This window comes from Plectropomus leopardus, chromosome 17 (genome assembly GCF_008729295.1).
Source record: "Plectropomus leopardus isolate mb chromosome 17, YSFRI_Pleo_2.0, whole genome shotgun sequence".
Classification (NCBI taxonomy): domain Eukaryota; kingdom Metazoa; phylum Chordata; class Actinopteri; order Perciformes; family Serranidae; genus Plectropomus; species Plectropomus leopardus.
The window spans coordinates 19,341,390-19,364,774 of NC_056479.1; the positions used below are offsets into that span (position 1 = coordinate 19,341,390).

General features: G+C 41.8%; 1 protein-coding gene across 2 annotated transcripts in view; it reads left to right on the forward strand.

Annotated features, from left to right (window-relative positions):
• cep112 (centrosomal protein 112) overlaps window positions 1-23,385 on the forward strand; it is a 132,259-nt gene that overhangs the window by 44,821 nt on the left and 64,053 nt on the right. For both annotated transcript variants that reach the window (XM_042505151.1, XM_042505152.1), the window contains exons 18-20: window positions 11,868-12,003; window positions 14,574-14,681; window positions 21,499-21,681. In XM_042505151.1, the coding sequence (XP_042361085.1) occupies window positions 11,868-12,003; window positions 14,574-14,681; window positions 21,499-21,681 (427 nt within the window). The remainder of the gene's footprint in view (window positions 1-11,867; window positions 12,004-14,573; window positions 14,682-21,498; window positions 21,682-23,385) is intronic.

Consider the following 23,385-nt stretch of genomic DNA (forward strand, 5'->3'; position numbering starts at 1 on the left):
CACAGCCAAGGCTAGTCACAGTGCCATCACCCCCCTTGAGAGCTTTTCAACTGTTTGTCACAATATAATAGCAACCCAGAGGCAGTAGATTAAAAAGAATGGGTTGTTCGCAGCTGTATTTGCTTTTTTTTTTCTTGGGTCCTAATCAATAGCCCGAGGCACTTTGTGTCTTAGCCAAACACGTTTTAAGTGGCCTCTAAAAACAAGGATAAATCATTTTCCCGTGAATAAGATATTGTATTAAGCTGTAGGACATGGTTATTATTACTGCTCCTTTGTGTTTCTGTCAGTGTTAAGCAACATGAAAACAAATTTTGTAGTTTAGCATTCAGTGTAAAGATCGCAAAGGGACATTGATGGTTGTGCCTGCTTATTGTTTGCGCTTGTCATTGTCAGCCCGGCAACAGAGGACAAGCTTAAACACAGCAGACAGATCCATTTGTGCATAAATTATCCTTGTTGTTAGTATCAGTAACGAGCCAGTCATTCCCTCGTTTAGTGTTAAACACTGAGAAACGGCAAGTGGCCCATCGGGCTCTTAGCTAATTAAGTACTCAGGCTACACACACACACACACACGCACACACGCAAACACACACACACAATAAGCAGTCTGATGTCTACCTGCCTGCTGTCGTGGCAACACTGACGGCCTTTAAAGGCGATCCAGGAGAACTTCAAAGTCAAAGCAAGGCCGCACGCAGGGATGTGTGTGTGTGTGTATGTGTGCGTGCGTGTATGTGTGTGTGTGTGTGTGTGTGTGTGTGTGTGTGTGAAGATTGGAGCATGGATGATGAAATTAAATAAGTACAGCTGCTCAGCATGCCCTCCATGTGCCAGATACTGTGTGGTATGTGCGCTATGTTATGATGTTATGTGTTTGTTTATCCGCACAATCTACTTTTAAACGTATATCTGCATGGAACTATATTTACATATTTTATTTCTTTAACAGCTGACAGTGAATGCGCTAGCAGTTCTGACTGGGATTGTTTGTATGTAGCATATATAGCAGTTATCCACACCCCTTTCTTCCTATGGTTTACACCCACTCTTTCTTTCCAGCATAAAAAGAAAAATCACCCTGTCCTGCCATGCAAATAAGCAATGCTGCGTCAATTTGAGTTCCTGGTCTGTGTTACTATAGCAACAACAACAGAAAAGCACTACAAAGCTGTGCAGAGAACAAGTTTCTCTCCTCTTCTTTCATCCCAACGTGCCTCAGATCATTACAGGGCATTAGCATAGAGATGGAGAGATGCACCACAGAGGGGGAAAAAAGAGGGAGAGGGAGCTCATCTGGGGAACAGCTTGCCTGCTTTTGGAACAGTGACCTCCAAATCACTATTTAAAAACATCAGAAAATCACCTGAATGTTTAAAGTAGAAAAGCAAAACAGCTGGTTTATTTCGAGATTACGTTTTTTTCTCTCCCCATGAAGAGGCTGTCTTTTTTTTTCTTTTTCTGCACTCTTCCTCATACCATTCTATTCCTCCTTCCTGCCGCTTGGCACCCAACTGGCTTTATCAAAACCATGTGCTTGTGAAGGTGCGGTGTGGGGTTGTAGCAGCTCTGACTGTGTCTCAGCAGCAACTTCTGCTCAGTTTGATCGTTTACAGTTTGGAGTGGCAGAGGCAGAGTCTGCTTGAGGGGGACAGCATGCTCGCCTTTATGAGAGGCTACACACTGACTGTCCAAACCTGTGCACACGCTCACGCTGTCATGGATTGGATGTGTCATGGTGTGTCGAACTTACACTAACTCTTTCCTCCAGTCATAATCCTGCACTCCGATTTTAAAGTTTCTCACAGTAATGAGCCAGATACTGTCTGATTTTGTAATCAGCCCTTTAGATTTAAAAACAGCTTTTTTTGGTTGGGTACTCAGAATGGGCATTTGATTTCCAAATTCAAGTACTATTATAAATTATCATCAAGTACTGGGGTACTCGCCAAAAATATATATATATATTAATAATAATGTAAGAATAGAGTCTGAAATAAACCTAAGGGAAAATGCTGGCAGGGATAAGAGTTAGCACTCATACACATGCTGCATGTTTTTCTGCCTTGAAAAAGCAAGGGTGGGGGTTTGGTGCTGCTGTTATGCCAGCTTTCAATGGCTCAGAGGTAGGTTGCACCTGATGTTGCTGCCAGAAATCCAGAGTTCTGAGCTGATCTTCTTCCAGGCACTTAAGCGTCGGCTATATTAAAATGTCTGTGGGACATATGTAAAGCTTTTGGTAGACCTGCGCTAAAATTGATCAATTTCTCTTCCATATTTATCACAGACTGATAAAAAAAAAGACATTTTTCAAAAAGTTATATGTCAGCTGTAATTAGTTGACCTTTGTCACATGACATGAGGTGCATATTGCTGCATTACAAAAGTTTATTTATCTCAGGGCACAGCCATTGCACCCTGAAAAGGCACTTAGGAATGCTTGCGGCGTGCCATAGTGTAACTCCTGATTTTTGGACCCATCTTCCATGCATCCAAAACAATGAATGAGAATGTGCAACAAAATGCAGCGTATGTCGAGGCTCTTTCTACAGAGAGATCTTGCTACAGGGCCACTTCAAATTCCCTTCCTTGTGTCTCCTTTGCATTTTTGGACAGAACCAAACAAAGGTGACATCATGCTGCTCCAGTGTGTGATTTTAGACAGTATCCTGGCATCGCAACAGAGTCATCACATGCATGACATTTAACACAACAGTTGGATTTTGGTGTGACATACAACTTTCGCTTAGGCAGTGATTTATAGACCATAACAATGGCGTTAACATGGCAATAATAATCATTTACTGGCCCTGTCATATGGCAGCTGATCTCTTCTTCTGCCTCTAGTGTAAGGTATCTCATTGTTTTCCCAATTTGCGGACATTTTTGGCTGCTTTAAGTTAGCTACTAAGTGCTATTAGAGCTTTTTAGATCATTCACAGTGGGTTGCATTGCACACATCACACTTCTGTCTGTCCTATTTATACATGTTTATACATCTTTTCGGTGCTGTTACTGACTCCCGTGGCGGCTTAAAGGTGAGACAAGTCTGTTCCCGCCATTCTGCGATCGTATCTTATATACAGAACAGCGAGACAGCATAAAGATGTGATATTCCTGCCTTGAACAGGCAGTGTAAAAGTGGCTTACCTTTCATCTCTCTGCACTGTACAGGCTGCTGAGATTAGCTATGACATGAAAGTTTAACATCACAGAGTTTGCATTGCACATTTGTTGAGTTTATTTTGTCAAAATAAACAAACATCAAGCTTGCGCCTGGTCGCCATTCTGCCTGTAACATTGATCCGAGTGATGTCGACTGAAAACGTTGAACGTTATCTATCATTTTTGCCACTGTATATGGATCTGTGCAGTATTCAAATATAGTGGTTACATCACTGTTTCCCTTACTCAAGAAATGTAAACTTTTAGATCAATTAATGTTTAGGTTTATTGTGTGTGTTTGTGTTTGTGTTTTCTTTTATGAAACAAAAACAATTCAATTACTCTATATGTTGAACTAACACTGATTTCCAAATCGAGTCACAGCCCATCCCTTATTGGTTACTAATGAAGTGTTTGTAACTGTCTGTCTGTTATTGTTTCTTTTTAAATGTCTGTGCATACATGCCCACATGCCTCTATGAGATAGTGCCCCCCCCCCCCCCCCCCCTTTCTTAAAGGTGTAGGATGCATCCAGTATGTTCTTTCATGTTATTTTATGCATGCCAGTGTGTGCGTGCACGTGTGCTCACATGCATACCCTATATCCATGTGTGTCTTTGAAGTAGTCTTATCTTTCTCAGCATTCCTCTCCCATGACAGGAGGGATGGAGGGAAGCAGGGGTGGTGGTGTTGGTCCGGAGAGGGACCAGTGGTAGCCGGAGCAGAGACTGCGCAGCCTGCAACCCCACTTAGAGTTGAGGTGCAGGAGCAGGTGGAGGTATGGATCCTGAATATTGAAGAGCTTCACCGAAGCTCAATATTGACTCCCATGGCAACTGCACTGAAAGAGGAGGATGGAGATGGGTTAAGAGCCAGTTCGATACCACAGACCTGACAAAAGGAAAATTGTAAAGAGCTCTTTAACTGGGTCCTACAGCCAAGGTTGTCTGAGTTAAAGGACAGTTACCTCCATAGATACTTTTGCTTGTTGTTGAAAAGTTAAATAAAAACTCCTCCAAACAGAGAACTTATATATAAACGATGTTTGTTTTAGTATTGGGGCTCAGAGTTAATAGGGGTGTAAGGGTTAAGCTTATCTTTTGTTGTCATTGCAGGGATATCTGATGGAGTAAGTCTGAACAATGTTTTTTTTTTTTTTTTTTTTTAGTCTTGTGAATATTGAATTAAACTGATAGATAATGAGGCAGATAACAAGTTCCTACTCTGGAAAATAAGTTAATAGTTATCCCCGCATTTAGTTATTCAGCCTTAATTTGCAATATCTGTTCATCACAGTGTCTCGTATGACTTAATATGTGCGCCTGATTGATATTGTGACATTTCCATATCATGGTGTAATGAAGTTAAATGCCTCGCCGTGCCTACGTGATTATCACACATAACTAGATTTGACATTGTTACATTAAGGCTAGCTTACTTACAAATATGCACTGACGGTATGAATTATTGGAGTTAATTCATGCGCTGAAATATCTCAATCTGCATGGCGTCTTTAGGGCTTTCATTGTTTCATTAAAAAGCTTCCATCTTCATTTTCCATTGTATAATATTTGGGATATGTAAATACAGTATGTTTACTTCAGGGACTCGTGCCTAGTTGATTTAGCATATTATGCTGTAGCCTGCATAATTCATGAAGCCAAATAGTATCTAAATGCACAACGAAGGGAAGAAATTCCCTGCTCCAAAACATGCCATGAGTAAGATCTTCTCCTCTAGTGAAGAATGAGCCATGTAGAAATATTAGATAACTCTAGATTTTTTGTGGTGAAAGTACAACTCTAGAGCCAGTTTGAAGTGTGAGACGGACTGGTAGTGTGTCTTTTTGTTCTGTCCCACCCACATGTTTATCCACCCACACAGAGGTACTGTCAGCCCGAGCTGCACCAGATTCCTCTTCATCCCTCTTCATCCCTCTCCCTCTTTAGGGTGTTTAGTTGGCTTTGACGCACTAACCAGTGAGAGGGAAAGTCGCCGCTTTCATCGTCCAGTGTTGATGGGAACGTCATAAGAGACTCTCTGTATAGAGAAATTAAAATGTCATCTGTCATTTCCACCAGCACTTGAGCACAGCGCTAAGCCTCTTCCCCTCTGCAGCGTCCAGTGATCTGCAGCTATTACTAATGCTACTCTTGACCTTTCTTTGAAAAACATCTATTTGGGGCTGTGACTAATGATTATTTTCTCAATTGATTATTAGGTCCAAAAATGTCCATCTCAGTTTCCCAGAGTTCATGGCTTTGACAATGAAGGTAATGGATGTAGCTACCGAAACCTTTTTTTTTTTTGTTGATTCCTGTTTTGAAGCTTTGAGTTCGGCATTTTGGTAGACGATTTTGTTTATTGTTTTTTTTTGTTTGTTTGTTTGGGTGGTTGGTTTTTGATTTGGTTTGGATGCTTGTTCGTTTTGTCTCTTATTTTTTTATACTATGCTATAAACATGTTTATTTCTGCCGTAAAGTTAGGCATTTTAACATGGATGTCTATGGAAATTGACTGGCTTCTGGAGCCAGCCTCAAGTGGCCATTAGGGGAACTGCAGTTTTTGGCATATCTGTGTATTTATTTCATTTTTTAGGCTCAGAAGTTGATTCTTTGAAATCCCCAAAATGTTTAATATACTGCTGTGAAAGACCAAGCAAACAAGTATATCTTCATATTTGGAATCAGAAGAGAAACTTGTAAACTTTGTACATTTTGCTTTAAAAAACTAACAATTTTTGCAGAATAATTTTCTATTAATCCACTAAACGATTCATCATTTCAGCTCTAAATCTACGGGAACAAAGTACGGGGAGGTCTAAACTTGAACTTGAAGTGTGAGCAGTTTTTTAATGGTGACTTATTTTAAGAGAGGCTGGTAGCAATAGTAAGATAACTGCTCTCTGCAAGCACTCAGATGAATGGTGCTGATGCTACTGTGGGAGACGGATAATAATAATGATGCCTCTTTCTTTTTACCTATGTGGCCATTTTGTTTCACATCTTGATAAGAAATGCTGTTTGTAAACAGACCACATTTGTAGTCAGTTTTAAAGCCATCAAGCTCAATGATTCTCTTTTTTCTCTCTTTTTAACTCCTTCTCTCTGTCTTTAATATTTTCTTGCCCTTGTGCTGTTTCTCTCTTGTGTTCACTTATTTGTGGTCTGTCTCTTATTCTGTGTCTGTTTCTGTCTTTTTTCTCTCTCTCTCTCTCTCCCTTTCTCTTTCTCTGGGGATGAAAACCAAGCCTGTTTTATTTTTTCTTCAGAGGGCGCTGAATATTTCAGTTTTGCATTTTCTCTCTTTTTATGTGCTCCCTCTTTTTTTCCAGGCCCCTTTGATGTGTCTGTGGATTCGTTATCATTCCGTTTGGATGAGCTCACAGACGCAGATGCGCGGGCGCTCGCATGCACTTGCGCACACACCACGCATACACACACTCTCACTCTGTCTTTTTATACTAGAGACCAGAGGCATCCGCATGCAAGCGTGCATTCTAGTCTGTTTGTCAGTCTTTTCCATGCGCTGCTCCACCCACATCACAGCCCATACAATTCTTAAATACTCTGCTTACATGAAAAGAACATTTGCATAGACAATTAGAGTTGCTTCTGTGTGCATTGACTTGAAGGTTTTCGCTTGTATTAACTGTACTAGCATGTAAATGTTTCTATACAGTAAGTTCCTTGTCTCTGTATATCCAGCATGTGGTGCACACTCACACACAGGCGGCACGTGGCATTGTGTGGTTAGGGCAGTCCGGAAAACGCCGGCATCCCTGCACCCCTCCTGTCTGCCAGGCGGCTGGATGGCGGAAGCTCTTTCACCCTTTCTAGCACAAACACTCCTCTCTCCTCGCCTCCCTCTCTTCCTCCTCTTTAAACAGCCCTTTAGGATTGAGGGATGAGAGGACTTCCTCTTTAGAGAAGGCACATCTTTAATTTGAGCCTCCTCTCCTTCCACTTTTCTGACCAGAGATCCATTTAAAGCCAACGGGCCGCCCTGGCGCTGGCACCCCTCTCCTTCCTTACCCTCTCCGTTTCTCCCTGCCAGGCCTCCCTGACTCTTTTTCTCTGTCCTCTCATCTCACCCTCATTGCTCTGTTATTGATGGTGACACGCTGTCTACCACTCGAGTGACCACACACACACACACACACACACACACACACACACACACAGAGTTATTCTCAGAGGAATCACTGAAGGTGCCATGTGTTCACCTGCTCTCTCCTGCTTTGAGCATAATATGTTTCAATGTGTCACACACTTGAAGTTAGCTGCAGCGAATTTTTCGGTGTATCCTCAGAGGTATAGGCCCAGCAGCCAGCTCTAACTTAGTCATAGTGCATTCCTTGAGTAGAGTTGTCAGTCACACACGGAGTTTGTGACTGTGGCTCATGAACAAAGGCACACATACACGCACGGTTGCGCGAACACACACACACACACACACACACACACACACACACACACACACACACACAAGCTCTGTCGTCTCTCAAGCAAGACACACACCCAATTCATTTCTGCTCTGCCTTGGAAGTTTAAAAACTTGCTATTTCTGTGACATCCTCTTTTCCATCTTCCTCTCTCTTTCCTCTTTCTTTCTTTTTCCATCTCAGTCTCTCCACATATCCTTTTGTGTCTGTCTGAGCCCGGAAGGCAGTCATGCAACGAGACTGATTAATAATTACAGAGTACACAAATTTGGGAGAGAAAAAAAAAAACAATTTCTTTGTCGTTTGATGTCCGACATGAGAGAGACCAAAATTACAAAGAGACAGAACACTATAAAGAGGAGAGAAAGCTTGCACATTCCTTTTTCAATCCTCCGCTTCTGTTCTTTGCCTTTTTCTCATTTTGCTGTTTTTTTTTTACCTCCTCTGTTTCTGTTTTTCCATTCAGAGTTCTATCTTTATAAAGGGGTTGCTTTGATTATGGGGAGTGATTAATCACTCCAAATGCGAACTTTGTAAATGCGTGTGCTCAGGCAAAGACTATAGTTTTCTCTGTCGATAGTTTGTTTTTCTAGGTGCATGTGTGACACAGTTGTGTGTTCAGTGGGCTACCTGCTATGATTTCATGACTTTGTTAACGGACCATAACCTTCCTCAGTTGTAACACGCACTTGACAATCCTGCTTTGTGAAATACAGATAAATATGTGGTGAATAGTCATCCTCCACCCCCCGTTGTGTGTAATTTTGCTGTAGTTGTTCTTCTAATTGGTTTAAAGTCTCACCCACTGGCCAAAAATTTCATTCTTCCTCCTGCTTGTCTGTCCACAGGGAATAATTATCCATCCAACGAGTGTTAATTTACAAGGGAGCAGGAGAAAAGTGCACTGACGCACAGCCACACACACACATAGTACTGTACAGAGCAGACACTGTAAAAGCCAGGTATATGCTCTCCCCAACATTGTCATCTTTGTGCATTAATCAGAAGAAAGGTTTTGGAAGGTTTTAAGAAGCTGCTACAGTGGTGCTGTATAGCAGTTGTGTCTTTATTGCTGAGAAAAATGGCTTCACTTTGTGCTGAAGTTTCAGTGAGGTACAAGATAAATTATTATATATGACAACATATGAATAGTAGGGACAAGAGTGACAAAATGTTATTTTAGTGAATATTTGTTAGTTTGTTGTTGTTTAGTGTTTTAAAAAAAATCAGTCCACCCCAGTTTCATAAAGTTATCCTTAGAAAAACACCACTCAATTGAGTTTATTCTGAAAAGTGCCCACTTGTTCACAGGTCATACATAGACAAAAAATGTTCAAATTCTCCACTATTCATTTGAATGTTCAGTGTGCAGCTTTGGTTTTGTATCAGCGTCCATCAGTCAGACACCTGAGTCCAGGTGGGGTTATTGCATCAAACAGAATTACTCAGTTCGACAACTAACTTCTAAAATAGCATGCAACAACTTCTCTAAACATTTGTCAACAAATAGCAATATAATTGATAGGCTATGTTTCTAATATGTGCCACTTATTGTGGTCAAAGCAGGTTCAACGCAGGAGAGAAGCAATAGTAAAATGAAAGTCATTCTTTTCCTAAATTGTTTGTGCTTTCAGTGGTTGAGCCACTATCAAGCTACTGCAAAATGTAGTTAAACTACTTCTTTAATTTCATGTTGTTCGCTACTGCCCAACACTGTCCATTCCCTAGCTATTAAGCCAGAAGGTGCCATTTGGTTGGATGTGTGGTTGCTGAAGTTCAGTTGACTTCACCAAAACTCAAGAAGTGGCCGAGTGTAGAACGTAAACACAACACACGTTTACTTCTGTTAAGTTTCACCATCCAACTGCTTCTTCATTCATAAGGGACATACAGCTTGACGAAATTGTTACAGGGAATCAAAATGTCAAAAGAAATGTTTTCAGTTTCAGATTATGGCCTTTTTTTATCGAGACATAATCTTTCGAGAGAGAATCAGAATGAATCTAAAAAATGATTTTTTTTGTCCCCCAGCCCAAAGGTTTCAGCAGTTGATATGAAAAGCGTTATATGTGAGTGTTTGTTTAATATCTCTTGAAGTGTTTTTACAGCATATAGTATTCTTATTCAGTCTACTAATGAGACATTATATGATCTACAGTACAGTAAACATTAAATGGCAGTATTATCCAGATTTTTGATTGGATTACAGCAGCACATTTTTATCAAAAGGAGTCATGCAATGGATTTAGAAATTTGCCAACTTCTAACACTCCAAATCCAATCTGAATGTCACATGACAGACACTTGGAGCTAAAAAAAATTGTTTCAGATGTGAACACGTGTTCACATGATTGGTCATAGTCAAGGCTGTGTTTAAGTCAAAAACAAAACATATGTGTCCTTATGCATTACCACAAGGTTTGCTGGTCATTTACGAATATTAAGGGCATTATTGCAAGCCATACATTTATTTGTGCAGTCAGCTTAAATCATGTTAGAAAATTAGGTAGTTGAAGTTCAAATCTTTGTGCTGAGATTAGGTTTAGGGCATTAGTACGCGATCTCTGTCTCTATTTCAACATATAAATTCTCAGGTTTACAAAAATAACACCATCATACTCTCCCTTCACTTCTACCTCTGTCGTTATCTCTACCCACTTTCCATCCACCCAACACACACACTCCTGTCCTCACACACACTCCGTGGGTTAGGCTTGACAGCTGCCTGGTATTGCTGTATATGATGTCGTGGCTGGGCCTCTTGGCTGGGGGCTGACAGCTCCCAGTATGAGGCTGTCCCTCTCAGTATGCCTGTCAATCCACTCAGCCTGCAACTCTCTGACCTGACATTTGCCAGCAATAGTAGCAGCATACTGGCATGGATTACCCCCACTCCCCCCTCCCCCCCGCCCCCCCCTTCACACACACACACACACACACACACAAAGGTATCTGAGGTGATACTGCATCATTGTTTGCCAAAATGACTTTCCCATCACTTTTCACACTACTTCTTCTTAAGAAAATATTAATACACTTGAGTATTGTGTTTTTATGTTGTGTGATACTGCATTGATTCTCAAAAACTACTGATTTTTAATTAATATTTTCCATGCAAAGATTTGCAGCAATGTTTCATGTTGACTGGTAAGCCATTTGACTATTCCACTCCAAAGCAATAACTGTAGATTTTATAAAATGAGGGTGTAAAAACTGTCCACCATTTCATTGGTGGACTGCTGTTTTTTAAAGACTTGAGTCGAGCATTTCAGCCATGGCCATGTTGGTTTTTTTTGGAGCTAAAAGGGACCACTTTTGGATGCTCATAGTCTGTAGCAGTGCCTCGTTGATGGCCTTTCAAGCAACGCTGCCCTTAATTATGCTCAACTTTAAGCCTTAATCAAATGTGAATGAATAAGGACCAAAAAAAATTTTTAATTGAGTTTTAACATGTTCATTTCTGCTTTAAAATTGGGCATTTTAAGATTGGGGTCTATCGGGATTGACTGACTTTTGGAGCCCGCTTCAAGTGGACATTTGAGGAACTGCCGTTTTTGGCACATAAGCGCTGGCTTTGTTTTTCAGCCACAGAGTTTGCCGCTTGGTAACAACATATCATTAGCGTAAATGCAAAGAACACAGGCCTATGACACATGCAGAGTCATAGGACACTAGGCTGCCCCTTGGAAGTTGGAGGCTTGAATCATTGTTCGCAAACCCTCAGTTGACTGAAATTGCTTCAAGTCGAGCAGTCATCTTTTGTTTTCTGTGTAATGTACTTATGGGGACGTTTTGGTCCCCAGATTTTGTTGCGGAGCGAGTGCTCATGACTTCATGCTAATCTTTGCAGCTGTGGACATGCAGGCAGTGGCACAGAGGGACAGAGAGACAAAGAAGACATGCAGCTAGCATTGGCAGTTATCCTAAAATTAGATTTTAATATTCAAAATACATCATCTTGCTTACAGTATTGCAGTGTAACACAATATACTGAAGAGTAACCCCTGCATTGTGATACGTATTGTACTGCCAGATTCTTGCAAATACACAGCCCTAATCCTTTTAATAAAATAAGAGTGAAAAAATTGAATATGAAATCTGCAACGACTCTTTCTGACCCAACTTTCTATTTTCTTTCCTATTTTTTTCCTTTTTGAAAGCACTGTAACTACTGTTTTGTAAAAGTTCCATTAAAAAAGTTTGCTTGGATTTCTTCATATAATCATTTCTTTGTTTGTGTGTGTTTGGTGTGAAGGGAGATGGAGAGCCAGCTGGACAGAGCCAGGGAGAGCCAAAGGCAGCAGATCCAGCAGGCAGATATGGCACTGGAGCAGTTCAAGAAACAGGTGGAGCTCAGCTCTGAGAAGACCTACGCTGACATGAAACTCCAGGTCTGATACACACACACACACACACACCACACACAGTATGTGCCCAAAAGCAACACATGTTAAATGCACAATGTGTGTACGCTTCCTTGTACACCTGTTTTCTATTTTATGTAAACATGCTGTAAATCCAGTCAGCCTCTAATATTCATGCATATCAGTTCATTTTTTGTTTCCTGTTTTGCCCCAAATATGGATGCACTTTTGCCCTGCTCCCTTTCATGTTTGCTTTACCACAAAGGGATTGAGCTGTTTGACAGGCACTAACCAAGACAATGCACACACGCACACACACACACACACACACACACACACACACACATATTTTGTAGTTGCAGAGACACAGCCTGACCACAGATGCAACAGGGCGCCACGTTGGCTATGCCTGAATTCCTCCGTATGTCTTTCTTTCTTCTCCCCCTCCCTTCCCTTCACTTCCATTTCAACAACTCCTATACTGAAATATATATATTGCAGTCAAAATAAGACCATTATAACCCCCAGGCCATTTTCACTCATTTAGTCATCCCAAATGAATGAAATGATTCATAATCCTGCTCATTAAGCAGGTGCGTACATTTCTCCACTATCGCATTTTGACCTCCCTTCCTCTCAGTGGGCGTGACGTGGGATGGCAGGGTTTTGATGGAGAACAGGTCGCTTGCATTAAGCAGCCAGACTAATTAGTACGTCAGGCCAGCCTCACTGCGTGGGCTGCTGCTTATAGGGAGAGTTCTCAAATCAATAACACATTCAGCTGTAAACTTCTTATGCTGTCTTACAAGACAGTTTGGCTATAGGCATTTCTGTTAAGCATTTTTTGGCTGTATTGTGTGTGTGTGTGTGTGTGTGTGTGTGTGTGTGTGTGTGTGTGCTGTATTGACGAGGCAGCACTGAGTGTGGTCCTGAATGTTTTAAAGGGCTGCATGTTAGGGAGTTTTGCAAGTTTTAGTGGCTGATTAGTTTTTCGATATGCCCTCGTTTATGAAAACAAGGAGAGTTTGCGTGGGAGTCAAATTCATGCGTGGATGTTTATGGGCACACTGAGCAACATTTATTCCCCCAGAGTGAATTTAAAAGGTTTGTCGTATTGACAAGAGATACATTTTGCTGCTTGCATCCGAACCCTTGAGAAGGCAGAGAAGACACCAAAAAAACTGAGATGTCCTTTGCCATTCAAGTGAAAAAAACACTGTATTCAAGGCCGCTTCGGAAAAAAGCACATAAGCTGAAAAGTGGTACTGACAGAGAACTTAGGCTTTCTTGGTTGTTCTTGCTTCTTGAATACAATGCTCCTTGTGTGTTTTTTTACGAGGATGGGAAGTGATATCCTCTTCTCTCACAGCTTGGAAAATGTCTGTATTGCTGTGTTTTCCCTCTTCTTCCTCCTACTCCCTATCCCTGTTCTCATCCCTCCATCTCCTGCTCGTTCCGTCTTTTCCCATCGAGCCTCTGGCATCCCAGTCTCCGATCTGACTTTATCCTCAGCCCACATCAAAGCCACAGGAGAGAGGAGCAGTCTCTTCTGCATCCCTGTCATCCTCTCTCCCTCTTTTTCTCTCCCCTCTTAACTTACGCATCGCTCCATCACGTTCTCCTGCAAAGGCTTTAATGTTGTAGAAAGTACTTCAAAAGAAGCTTTTTTTACTCTCTCCTCATCCCTCCATCTCTCCTCTCGTCGTCTTCTCCCTCTCTCTGTCTGCAGACGTTGTTATATCTAAATGGATTATCTGTATCACTCTTTCTCTCTCTGTCTTTCTCTCGTTTTAAAATCAGCATCCCTCTTTTAGACAACACTTAAAGGAAAGAGCCTACCCTATTTAGGTTCAGGGGAAAAAAAGAACCACACAGAATCAAATCTGTGTTGCGTGCACAGTTCAAAGCAGACTTCAGCATTTTTTAAATGGATTAATCAAAACACATTTAGCATTTCCTGAGCGTTACACGCAGCATAGCCCAGATACAGAGGCGTTTCAGTAAATTACATTTCCAATTGTTTTGATTATCGTCACCTGAACAGAAAATGTGAAAGTGGTAGTGGCTGCTAGGAAGTTGAGACAAAATAAATAGCGTAAATATTGTTTTTCCAGGTTAACACAGAATCCTCAAAGAGGCAGGAGCCTGTGACTTTCTAACTGCATCCCTTTCACTTGAGTCTTTGAGTTGTAGTTATTTTCTTGCACCTGTGAATATGTGAATTTTGATGTGAACCACTGCTGTAATATATTCAATATTTATTATAATATCATACTTTGATGAGTGGGTTAATATATGGATGTGCTGTTATTACGTTATCACTGTGATAAGATCACACGTAAGGTGGTGAATATATTCCCGATGGCAGTTCATTAATTTCAAATTAAAAGTGAAACGGTATGGCAGCATCACTGTGTTGCAGATGCATGATGGTATTCTGCATCAGCATGTGTTAGATTTATTGTTTCTACTGTGATAATGCATGCATCAACTAGAACTTGTGAAAAAATATAATAATTTGGGGTTTTTTTATACATAAATAATTTATATTATTAAATGTTGAATTAATTGCTTTATTTCTCTCCTCATGCCTCCAGATGGAGAAGGTAGAGGAGGACTTGATCCGCTCCAAGTCCCTCAGGGAGAACCAGGCCAAAGAGTTCTCCCAGCAACTTGATGCACTCAGACAGAAATATGAGCAGCAGGTCTGTATGAGTCTCTAACTTTCTGTCCATCTGTCTACAGTGTGTTTGTCTACCTGTATCTGCATATGTGAATAGTTTCCTCGCTCATCTGCTCGCGATGAAGCCCGGGGAAAGAATTCTCCTCTTGCTTCTCTCATCATCATCATCCCATTGTTATCTTTTCTCTATTATGGTTGAACACAGGCAGCTGGAGCCAGCCAGGGGGAATGACATCCATTTGGAATAGTCTTGTTATTCCTCCCCATCTGTTCCACCTGATTAATTTCTCATGATAAGGGACACGCTTTAGATTAGGCTTGGATTGCGGTTCAATAAATATCTTAAACGTTGCCAACCGAAAGCTAATGCAATCTGCATAGCAGACACTCGGTCCCCTTATCATTGTATCTCTGACACTTGTCTTCGATTAGGAGTCTAGAAACCATTTTCACAACTCATTGAAATCCAGCTTGCTGATAGGAGGGCATCTCTTATAAAACGTTGGATTCAATTAAACCTCAGAAATTGGTATTAAAAGAAGCAGCAAGTGTCATTGTAGGGAGCATAGGTTTTATTTCTGCTTCTTAAATTTCACTATAACCTCACCATTCGGCTGGTGGGAATTTATCTCTGACTGTTTACTTCAACAGTGTCACTGAATAATTTAGCCACAAAAAAATGTATACCGTGATCTGATATCTAATCATCGATATCAATCAACGATAAGTAATGTTCAAACACATCTTTTGATTAAAATTGAATTCCCAAATTCCTATTACAATAGGGTTGATCATGCAAAATATGGCTTGAAGTGGCTTCACAATCTGGTGTACTTTACCTCAAGGTAACCTATGGAGGACTGTAAGTAACTTGCCAGTGAAGGTAAAAGCCAACCCAAGGCTCACTCATATTGACGTTTCACCCCAATATATTTCCGTTTTTTTCAGCACTGTGCCTCTGGGATGCCAGCTGCTTACGGTCTGGTACTACCTTTTTTTTTTATTTTAAAGCTTCAGCATCACAAATGCTAGTTATGCTAGTTATTGTGAAGGAAAAATATTGTGATATGTAAATGTTTATAAATGATGTACCTGTCCTGCCTTCATGAATAAGAATAGTTGAAAAAGTAAAGAAATTTATTTATTTATTTAAAAAAAACCATTAAAAAAGTTTAAAAAAAAATAGGAAATTACAGGCAAAGGGCCAAGTCTCTGCAGAAAAATACACCACCACACACCTCTAGTGGGTCATAAGTGATGACTGAGAGAGATTACTTTTGAATGAGTCTGTACAATGTTTTTTTTTTAGGAAATTTTGCATAGTGTTTCTTTAATAATCAGGACAACAACATCAGGCAAAACAATCAGGAAAGCTGTTTCACTCACAATCATGCAGCCCTGCATAGCAACTAATTGCACCATGTTGTAAGAGGTTAATACATCTCTAGATTACCATCAAATAATAAGTGTGCTCAGAGAACGCAAACCTCCACCAGGACCAAATGCCCTATCTTGCAAGGTTAAAGGTATATTATGCAAGATAAAACAATGTATAGAATCCCTTTCAATAAATTATAATCCAAGTGTGTGGTGGTGCATTTATCTGCAGAGACTCTCCTCTTTGTATTGATATGTGCTTATATGTTTGACTTTTTTTAACTGTGTTCCTTATGTACATGCGAACAGCATGCATGTAAAGTAGTGACCAGATGCCAGACCATAGGGAACACATATTCAAGAGCAAGATACAAAAATGGCGGCCACAGTGCCAAAAAAATGCAAATATACTCAGGTGTGATGGCAAGCAACAAAGCTTGTTCCAAAATGAGAGTAAATCTGGTGTTGGCTTTTACTGTCACGTTTGCTGCCGAGCATGTATGCAGACAGTAACCGACATTTCCTGCATAGTATGCCTTTAACAGAAGTGACAAATAACTCTTGTACCATGATTCAGATTTGCTCCAAAATTTAAGGGGTTCCTTTTTGCCCATTTAGCACCCTTCTACCAAGTTTTAAGAAAATCAAGAAGGTTTTCTCGTTGTCCTGCTGACAACCAAACAAGCAGAACTGAAGTCATATTGCTGAAATGTTTTATGTCTTCCTTCAGATAAATGGAGTAGAGCACTAACTGGTGTAACATCTCTATTTCCCTTCTGTATCCACAACATGATTGATTTCCAGCCACCAAACTCGCGCTCAACCTGGCCTTTAATAAGCATGCTAACTCTCATTTCAAGGCCAGATGGAGTTTACGCTGCATGTAATTTGCTGATAGGTATAAATGGAGGACAGGAGGCCAGTGTTGTTTCCAAGAGGTGCAGAAATGATTCCCGTTATTGATTTTCCGCTGTGGCTAAGCACTTGTGTTTGAAATTATAATAATGTTTATGGGGGGAAGTCACACTTTCAAAAGATTTAAATAGGATTTATGATGTATCCAAAAACAAGTTTAACTAGGGAAAGTGGGGAAATGCATGTTCTTAGTTCTCACTGCAAGCCTATATTGTCATTGAAAGCAGTATGCCACTTAAACCATTAAACACATTGCATGAATATCGAAAAGAAAGTTTCATGCCTTTATAATGATCCAGTTAATGTAAGGAATTATCAGTGTCTTAAATGCCAAACCACAGTGTATTGCTCTGAGGAATCATAAATTCTATCTCATGTGGAAAAACAGGTAAGTAATCAAAGCATTGCAGAAAATATTGAAGTGACGATTATCATCTGCTGCTACAGAGTGGGGGTGGCGTTGACAGTTGAAGCCAGCTACACAGGGTTAGCAGCACATCAGGAAGGCTTTTGTCTTGAAGATAAAAACATATAAAGATGAAGGGCCTGTCTTTGTGATGATGCTGATATGAGTGCTGGTGACATTAGCTACACAGTTAGAAGGGTAGGAAAGGTATTTATCTGCATGCACATGAAAATGTGTGATTATTCATGAATAACAGTGAGCACAATCCCTTTACATTGTGTGTGAAAGGTTGGGCTGGTGTAAAAGTTTTCAAATCAGTTTTATATTATAATACTAATACTACTAATACGACTTAATACTAATATCCTGCTGCTCCATCTGTGCCCAGAATGCGCTCTGCACACTGATAAGTGCATTGCATAAGCTAATAATATATATATATATATATTTAAGCAGCGCTCCTAATAAATAGTCCCCCTCCAAAAATCTATTTGTAGCAGCAGATGTTTTAATATTAGCTGTCCACCAGCAATAAATGAATGTGTGGGACATCCTGTCGTATTCTTTGGAAAATTCCTCATTTTTCCTTCACAAATCAGCCGTTCCTCATCTTTTGTAGTGCGTTAAAAGCAAGCAGGATAAGTAGGATAAAGAAAAGTATGATATTATAATAAGGAGTAGTAGGATAAATAGAAACAGGGCTTTTAACAAAAGTTCAGCTCAAAACCGCACACCACAACACACGTGGTTATTTAGGACACCTATTTTTCCACCGTGACATCCAAAATGATGCCATATAGGGGCAGTTTTAGTGTTCTTGAGAGACTAACTCTGCCATGTCTCGTCTCATCACCCAAAAAACACATGAACATACAAGTAAACAAACAGAACATGCACTGCTCCTTTCTCTCCCTCCTTGACTGACATTCAATTTTGTTCATGTTGCTGTGCTCAGCTTTTGGCCTGTCAGACACTAGTGGCTCTGTTAGTCAGTTTTTTCAAGATACAGGCACAATATTTTGTCAATCATGTTGTCATATTGCTTCTAACTAATGCAATACAAGTTGAATTGGAACACGGTGACACTGTCAGCACAGGTTGCTGATGTAGGCTACTTTTTAATTGGCACCAGGAGTCATAAAGACAAATGCCTGTTGAACTAGTTTGTAAAAAACAAACTGGTTTAATCTCGTACACCAGACCACACTGGCAAAACTGAAAAAATGTCCCCAATTGTATTGCGTACATTGTGCATACTGTGTTTTTTGAGTACTCTGTGTGTACCCATTCACCCATGGCTCCATGCGTGCGTTCATTGTGCCTCCACTCCTGAGAGATTGGTGTCACAAGATTGCAGGGGTCAAGTTCGTCCATTCAGATGTTCACAAAAGAGCTTTCCCTCAAGGGCAGCTTCAATGAGACTTTAAAAAGAGGAACTGTGTATGAAGGAGTTGTTTTGCAGCTGACCCTCCTGGCAGCTGGACGTCACCGTGGTCTTGACAGAGCTCTGCCTCTTGACGTCGGAGTGATGTAGTGAGGTCAAATGGCGCGTTTGGAGTCGTGACCTTCTGAGTTAAGGGAAACCACAACGGCCTCATTCTTCAGATGTTAGATTAGGACGTCGGACAATAAAGGAGTCTAGTTTGTAGACATGCAAGTGTGTGGACGTACTTTACACACAGATACTCATATCCAGCGCCGCTCACTGGCCATCTTCAGTTCAAATCCTACAATAAGGAATCAGAGGTCTGTCTTTTCTCTATCTCTCCCTCCCCTCCCACACCAACCTCAGCCTCCCCTGCTGAGACCAGACAGGGCCTCTGTTCTACACCCTCCTCCTTCCCAAACATTTCAGATTTTCTCCCCTGGGGCTGAAAGAAGCCCATTACCTCACTGTCCCATCTCAATGCGAGCAATGCATACACACACAACCATGTCAGACTGGGCTGACAGGAGTCGTGCTGTGCAATAACACCCAACCCACTCTGTATCTGTGGCACCAAGCTGTGCTGCAACAGACTCAGTCTTTCCTCATAAACGCCACGCCGGTCCCTTTAAGAACCGCAGCACCCAGCATCCTCCGCTGCACGCTGGCGCTACGTGATGTCACAACCAGGCTCCTTGCTGGGTCTTCACTCTGTCATCTCTTCTCCGTCTTTTTTTTTTAGCTGGTTTTTCTCACAATGGATCTATCTTGCCCCTTTCTTCATCTTCGTTTCACCTCAGATCCCCTCTTTCCACCAAAACCCCCGTGGCGTGAGACTCTAAACAGGAGCGAACAGTAAGCCACGATGTCCTCCCCCAGTTTCTGTCACCGCATGTCCTGCTGTCCTGTTGGGGAGTTCTCGAAGCAATTGCCTGCTTATCAGTGTGTGGGCTGAAACTTTTGCTGCCGTATGAGTCTGACTATCCCTGTGGGACAACGTATTCTGGCTGTGGATCTCATTTGTATCTATTATGGAAAGGCGGTGCAAATTTGTCTGCATGTGGAATGCACCGTGCACAACATCAACATTGCCAGTAGCAGCACGTGGAAGATTTTGCCCATATTCTGTGAAGTGTTTGTCTACGGACCTTTCTTGAGTATGAACTGGAAAAATGAAGTTTGTGAAGTACCTGAGGGTATGTGTATGTGTGCCACGGCATTAACTGAGCCACAGAGATAAAAATACATTTTTATCCAGCTCTAATTCTTCCCGATGCCCTTTTCAGAGGGCATTTAGCAAAGCTCTCTCAAAACCTGAGGGATAAATTCTTGGCTGCCCAAAATGAAGTGTCTATTGTGGCCTTCCTCTCAGCGCTGGGGACAGAATCCGGCTTCCTGTAGATAGCCCCTCATTCATCACTAGCTCTGAATAGCACGCAACGTCCGAAGATAGGGCCGTGGATAGAGCAGGCATCGGGCATAGAAGCTGTGGATCTCCGCTTCTCTGGCAGGCCAGGTAGGGTGCCGTCAAGCACAATGTGCAGAGGATTAGCTTCAAAGCAGGGAAGCGAATGGGCCCCAGGCCCCTGCTGTCCTTTCAAGGCTCCGACTGGGGCTGCACGGCAGGATGGTGTGGGGGTCACTGGTCCCCCCGCCATGGGGGAGTGGGAAGGGAGCAGAGCCTGGGAAAGGCTTGGGGGCTCGGTCTGGGAGCTCCGCTGCCAAGGCTCACCTCTCAGCAGGTGACTCCGCTCATAGTCGTGCTGGGATGCAGACTTGCTTCAACTGCCAGGATGATTAAGCCCTGAAAAATTGGGGCTTTGTGTCCCGTTAGAAGGGTTTTATTTCTCCTACTGTATTATGTTTAGCTGGTGTGAACTCCAATGAGACTTAAGTGTACTGTATATTTATACCATATGCATGTTGATTGGTGCTTACAACTCTTTGCTATCCTCTGACTCTTTCATTAGCAGCATAAACTACAACGATAGCAGCCATGTAATTGCTGTTTGAGCATAATCCCGTCAATTGTGAAGACATGGAAAGTGATATTGATTAATTAATGGAGTGGATTCGAAATTGGTTAAATTAATTACTGGTTAAAGCACTATAAAGATTTTTTTAGCATCTTCTCGGTTCGCCTCAAAGTTTCTCTCTCTCTTCACCTCCTTCTCTGAGTTTTTTCTGTGACTTGGGTTTATAATGATCATCATAGTCATCGCCTAAGCCGATTTTCGCATGCTGTCAGGCGCATAGCATGGGGCATTGGGTAGTTACCGCAGCCAGATGGCTAACCCCTACCAGCTTGCATGCATAGCCCAAACTAGCTGCTCTTTTATATGCCGATGGCAGAATGGGGCGAGGGGGACAGATTTTAAGAGAGAGGGAGAGGAGTGGGACTCTGAGGGCCCGTCTGTACAATCGGCAAGAGAGGTGGGAGGGCGGGGGAGCAAGCCAGATGTAAACACATCACATCATCGTCTTCTGACAATGTGAGGAAGCCGAGAAACTTTTTCTCGCGCTTTTTTCCCACCTTCCTACCAATGTTGCCAAATCGATAGGGCACATTGGTGTTCCAGGTGGGAAAAGGGGTTTAAGGAAATTGGACGAAGAAAGGATGAATGGATCGGTGGATGGACAAGTTGTCATGACGACAGGGTTGCTCTGAGTGTGTGTTGGCTGATGAAGTCTCTCTTTGCCTGCTTGTCCAATCAGATGGCTGAGCAGCGCATGCAGCACGAGCAGGAGAGGACGCGGCTACAGCAGCAGCACAGCGCGGAAAAGGACAGCCTGGTCCAAGAGCGCCAGTGGGAGGTGAGCAGCCTGGAGAGGCAGGCCAGGGCCGCCCTTCAACAGCACCAACAGCACACCCAGGAGTGGAGGAAGCGCGATGCCCAGGTAGGGGGTCTCCACTGATCCACGTTTGCACACACACACGCACACATGCTGACCCGCCGCTCTCCCGTGCACAACCATTTTGTATTTTGCCCATTGACGTTTTCCTGGGGTTTCAAAAGCACAGCGGGTTAAGACACTTTTTTACTTGGAGGAAGACAGATTTTGATATTGGGCGTGAATGATGTTATAGATTGCTGTGTATGTGGTGCAAGCGTACGGAAGAATTTAAATATGACTATTTGAATAAAAATACAATTTATTTAGGAAGAACAACGTTGCGTTAAAAAAAAGTTTGAGAAAATGTATAAACGAAACCAAAAAAATCACGCTTTTCCAACTTCTAACGTTGTTCTGTTTTTTAAATTATTTTCTATCGCAGCAGGGTTTCGTTATAGAAGTGTAAGGACTTGAAATCCAGAAACCACAGGTAGCCAGATGAAGGAGAAGAAATCTGTTCTGTTGAGCGCCAAGCTTTTATTCCAAAACACTGGGTCGAATTTTTTCTTTTATTTCCCGCCGCACGGTTGTGGACCCGCATCAAGCGCCCTGTACTCCCAGCGAAGTGTATCTCCGCGTGGCATTCTCCTCTCACTGCAGGTAGCCATCTCCCTCCGGAAAACACTGGTTATTCTCTTATTTCAGATTTGACGGCCACAATGAGTGCATGACATTTGGGTCTGTATTAATGGACATCACTGACACTGAGAGGCTATTCTGTCACCATTTAGCTAAACCAGCAGCAGGTCTTCATCTCATACCCCTCATACGCTCTGTCTTCGGCTCTCTCCAGCCTGGGCTAGCTTGAAGCTCTGTGGGAAGCCGTTTGAGAAACCAGCCTCCAGCTGGGGATGTGTTTGACTCTTCAGGCTTCCTGATGAAATGGACATTGTCAGCATGCAGAGAATTTTGTTTACTTGCCGTTAGCTGGAGATAGAGATCAGACCAGGCATATGTTGTAGTTGTGGATAAGAAGGGCTCACACCTAATGTGGTCGCGCCAAATGACTGGCGGAGAGAATCGACTTAACTATTTTAGGTTTTATTTTGTCATAATGAGTATGATAAATACAGCAAAGGGGCATTTAGAAGAGCCGTCACATTTTCCACCAATAACATTTGGGTTTTTTTTTCTTTAAAAAGGTGTTTACCTACACCGAATCAAAGGTGAAAGCCCATTTTTATTGCAAATGCAAAAACGCAAGAATATTTGATTTCTGGAGACTCCCCAAGTTGTCAAACTATAATAATTTTGTCTGTTGATTTTTTTTGTTTTTTAGGTGTTTACGGTGAGACTAGAAGGGATGCTGTCGCTAGGGTTCAAATGGCACCCTGCTGCTAGCTTAAATGTCAAAATATTTTGTAATTCGCAACCCCTTTTATCCATTGAGGCATTTATTATTTAGACCACCAGAAGCCATCTTTTACCGCCATACCAATATACGGCTATACTGGTTGGCATGCATCACAGCAGTCTGAAATGTTTTTTAAAAGCTAGAAACTGTATAAATTCAGGCAAACTGCTTATTTGCCCCTTTCATTCCCTCCCTAATGTTCCCTTGTCTGATATTTTTGAGAAATGTATTTCACAGCACCGATGGCACCAGCTAGTGTGTTATTTGGTTTTCTGGTGATGCCGTCACAACAGGACATTTCTGCTGATAACACGCTGTCCTACTCGTGTCAAAATGACACGCAGTTTGACAAA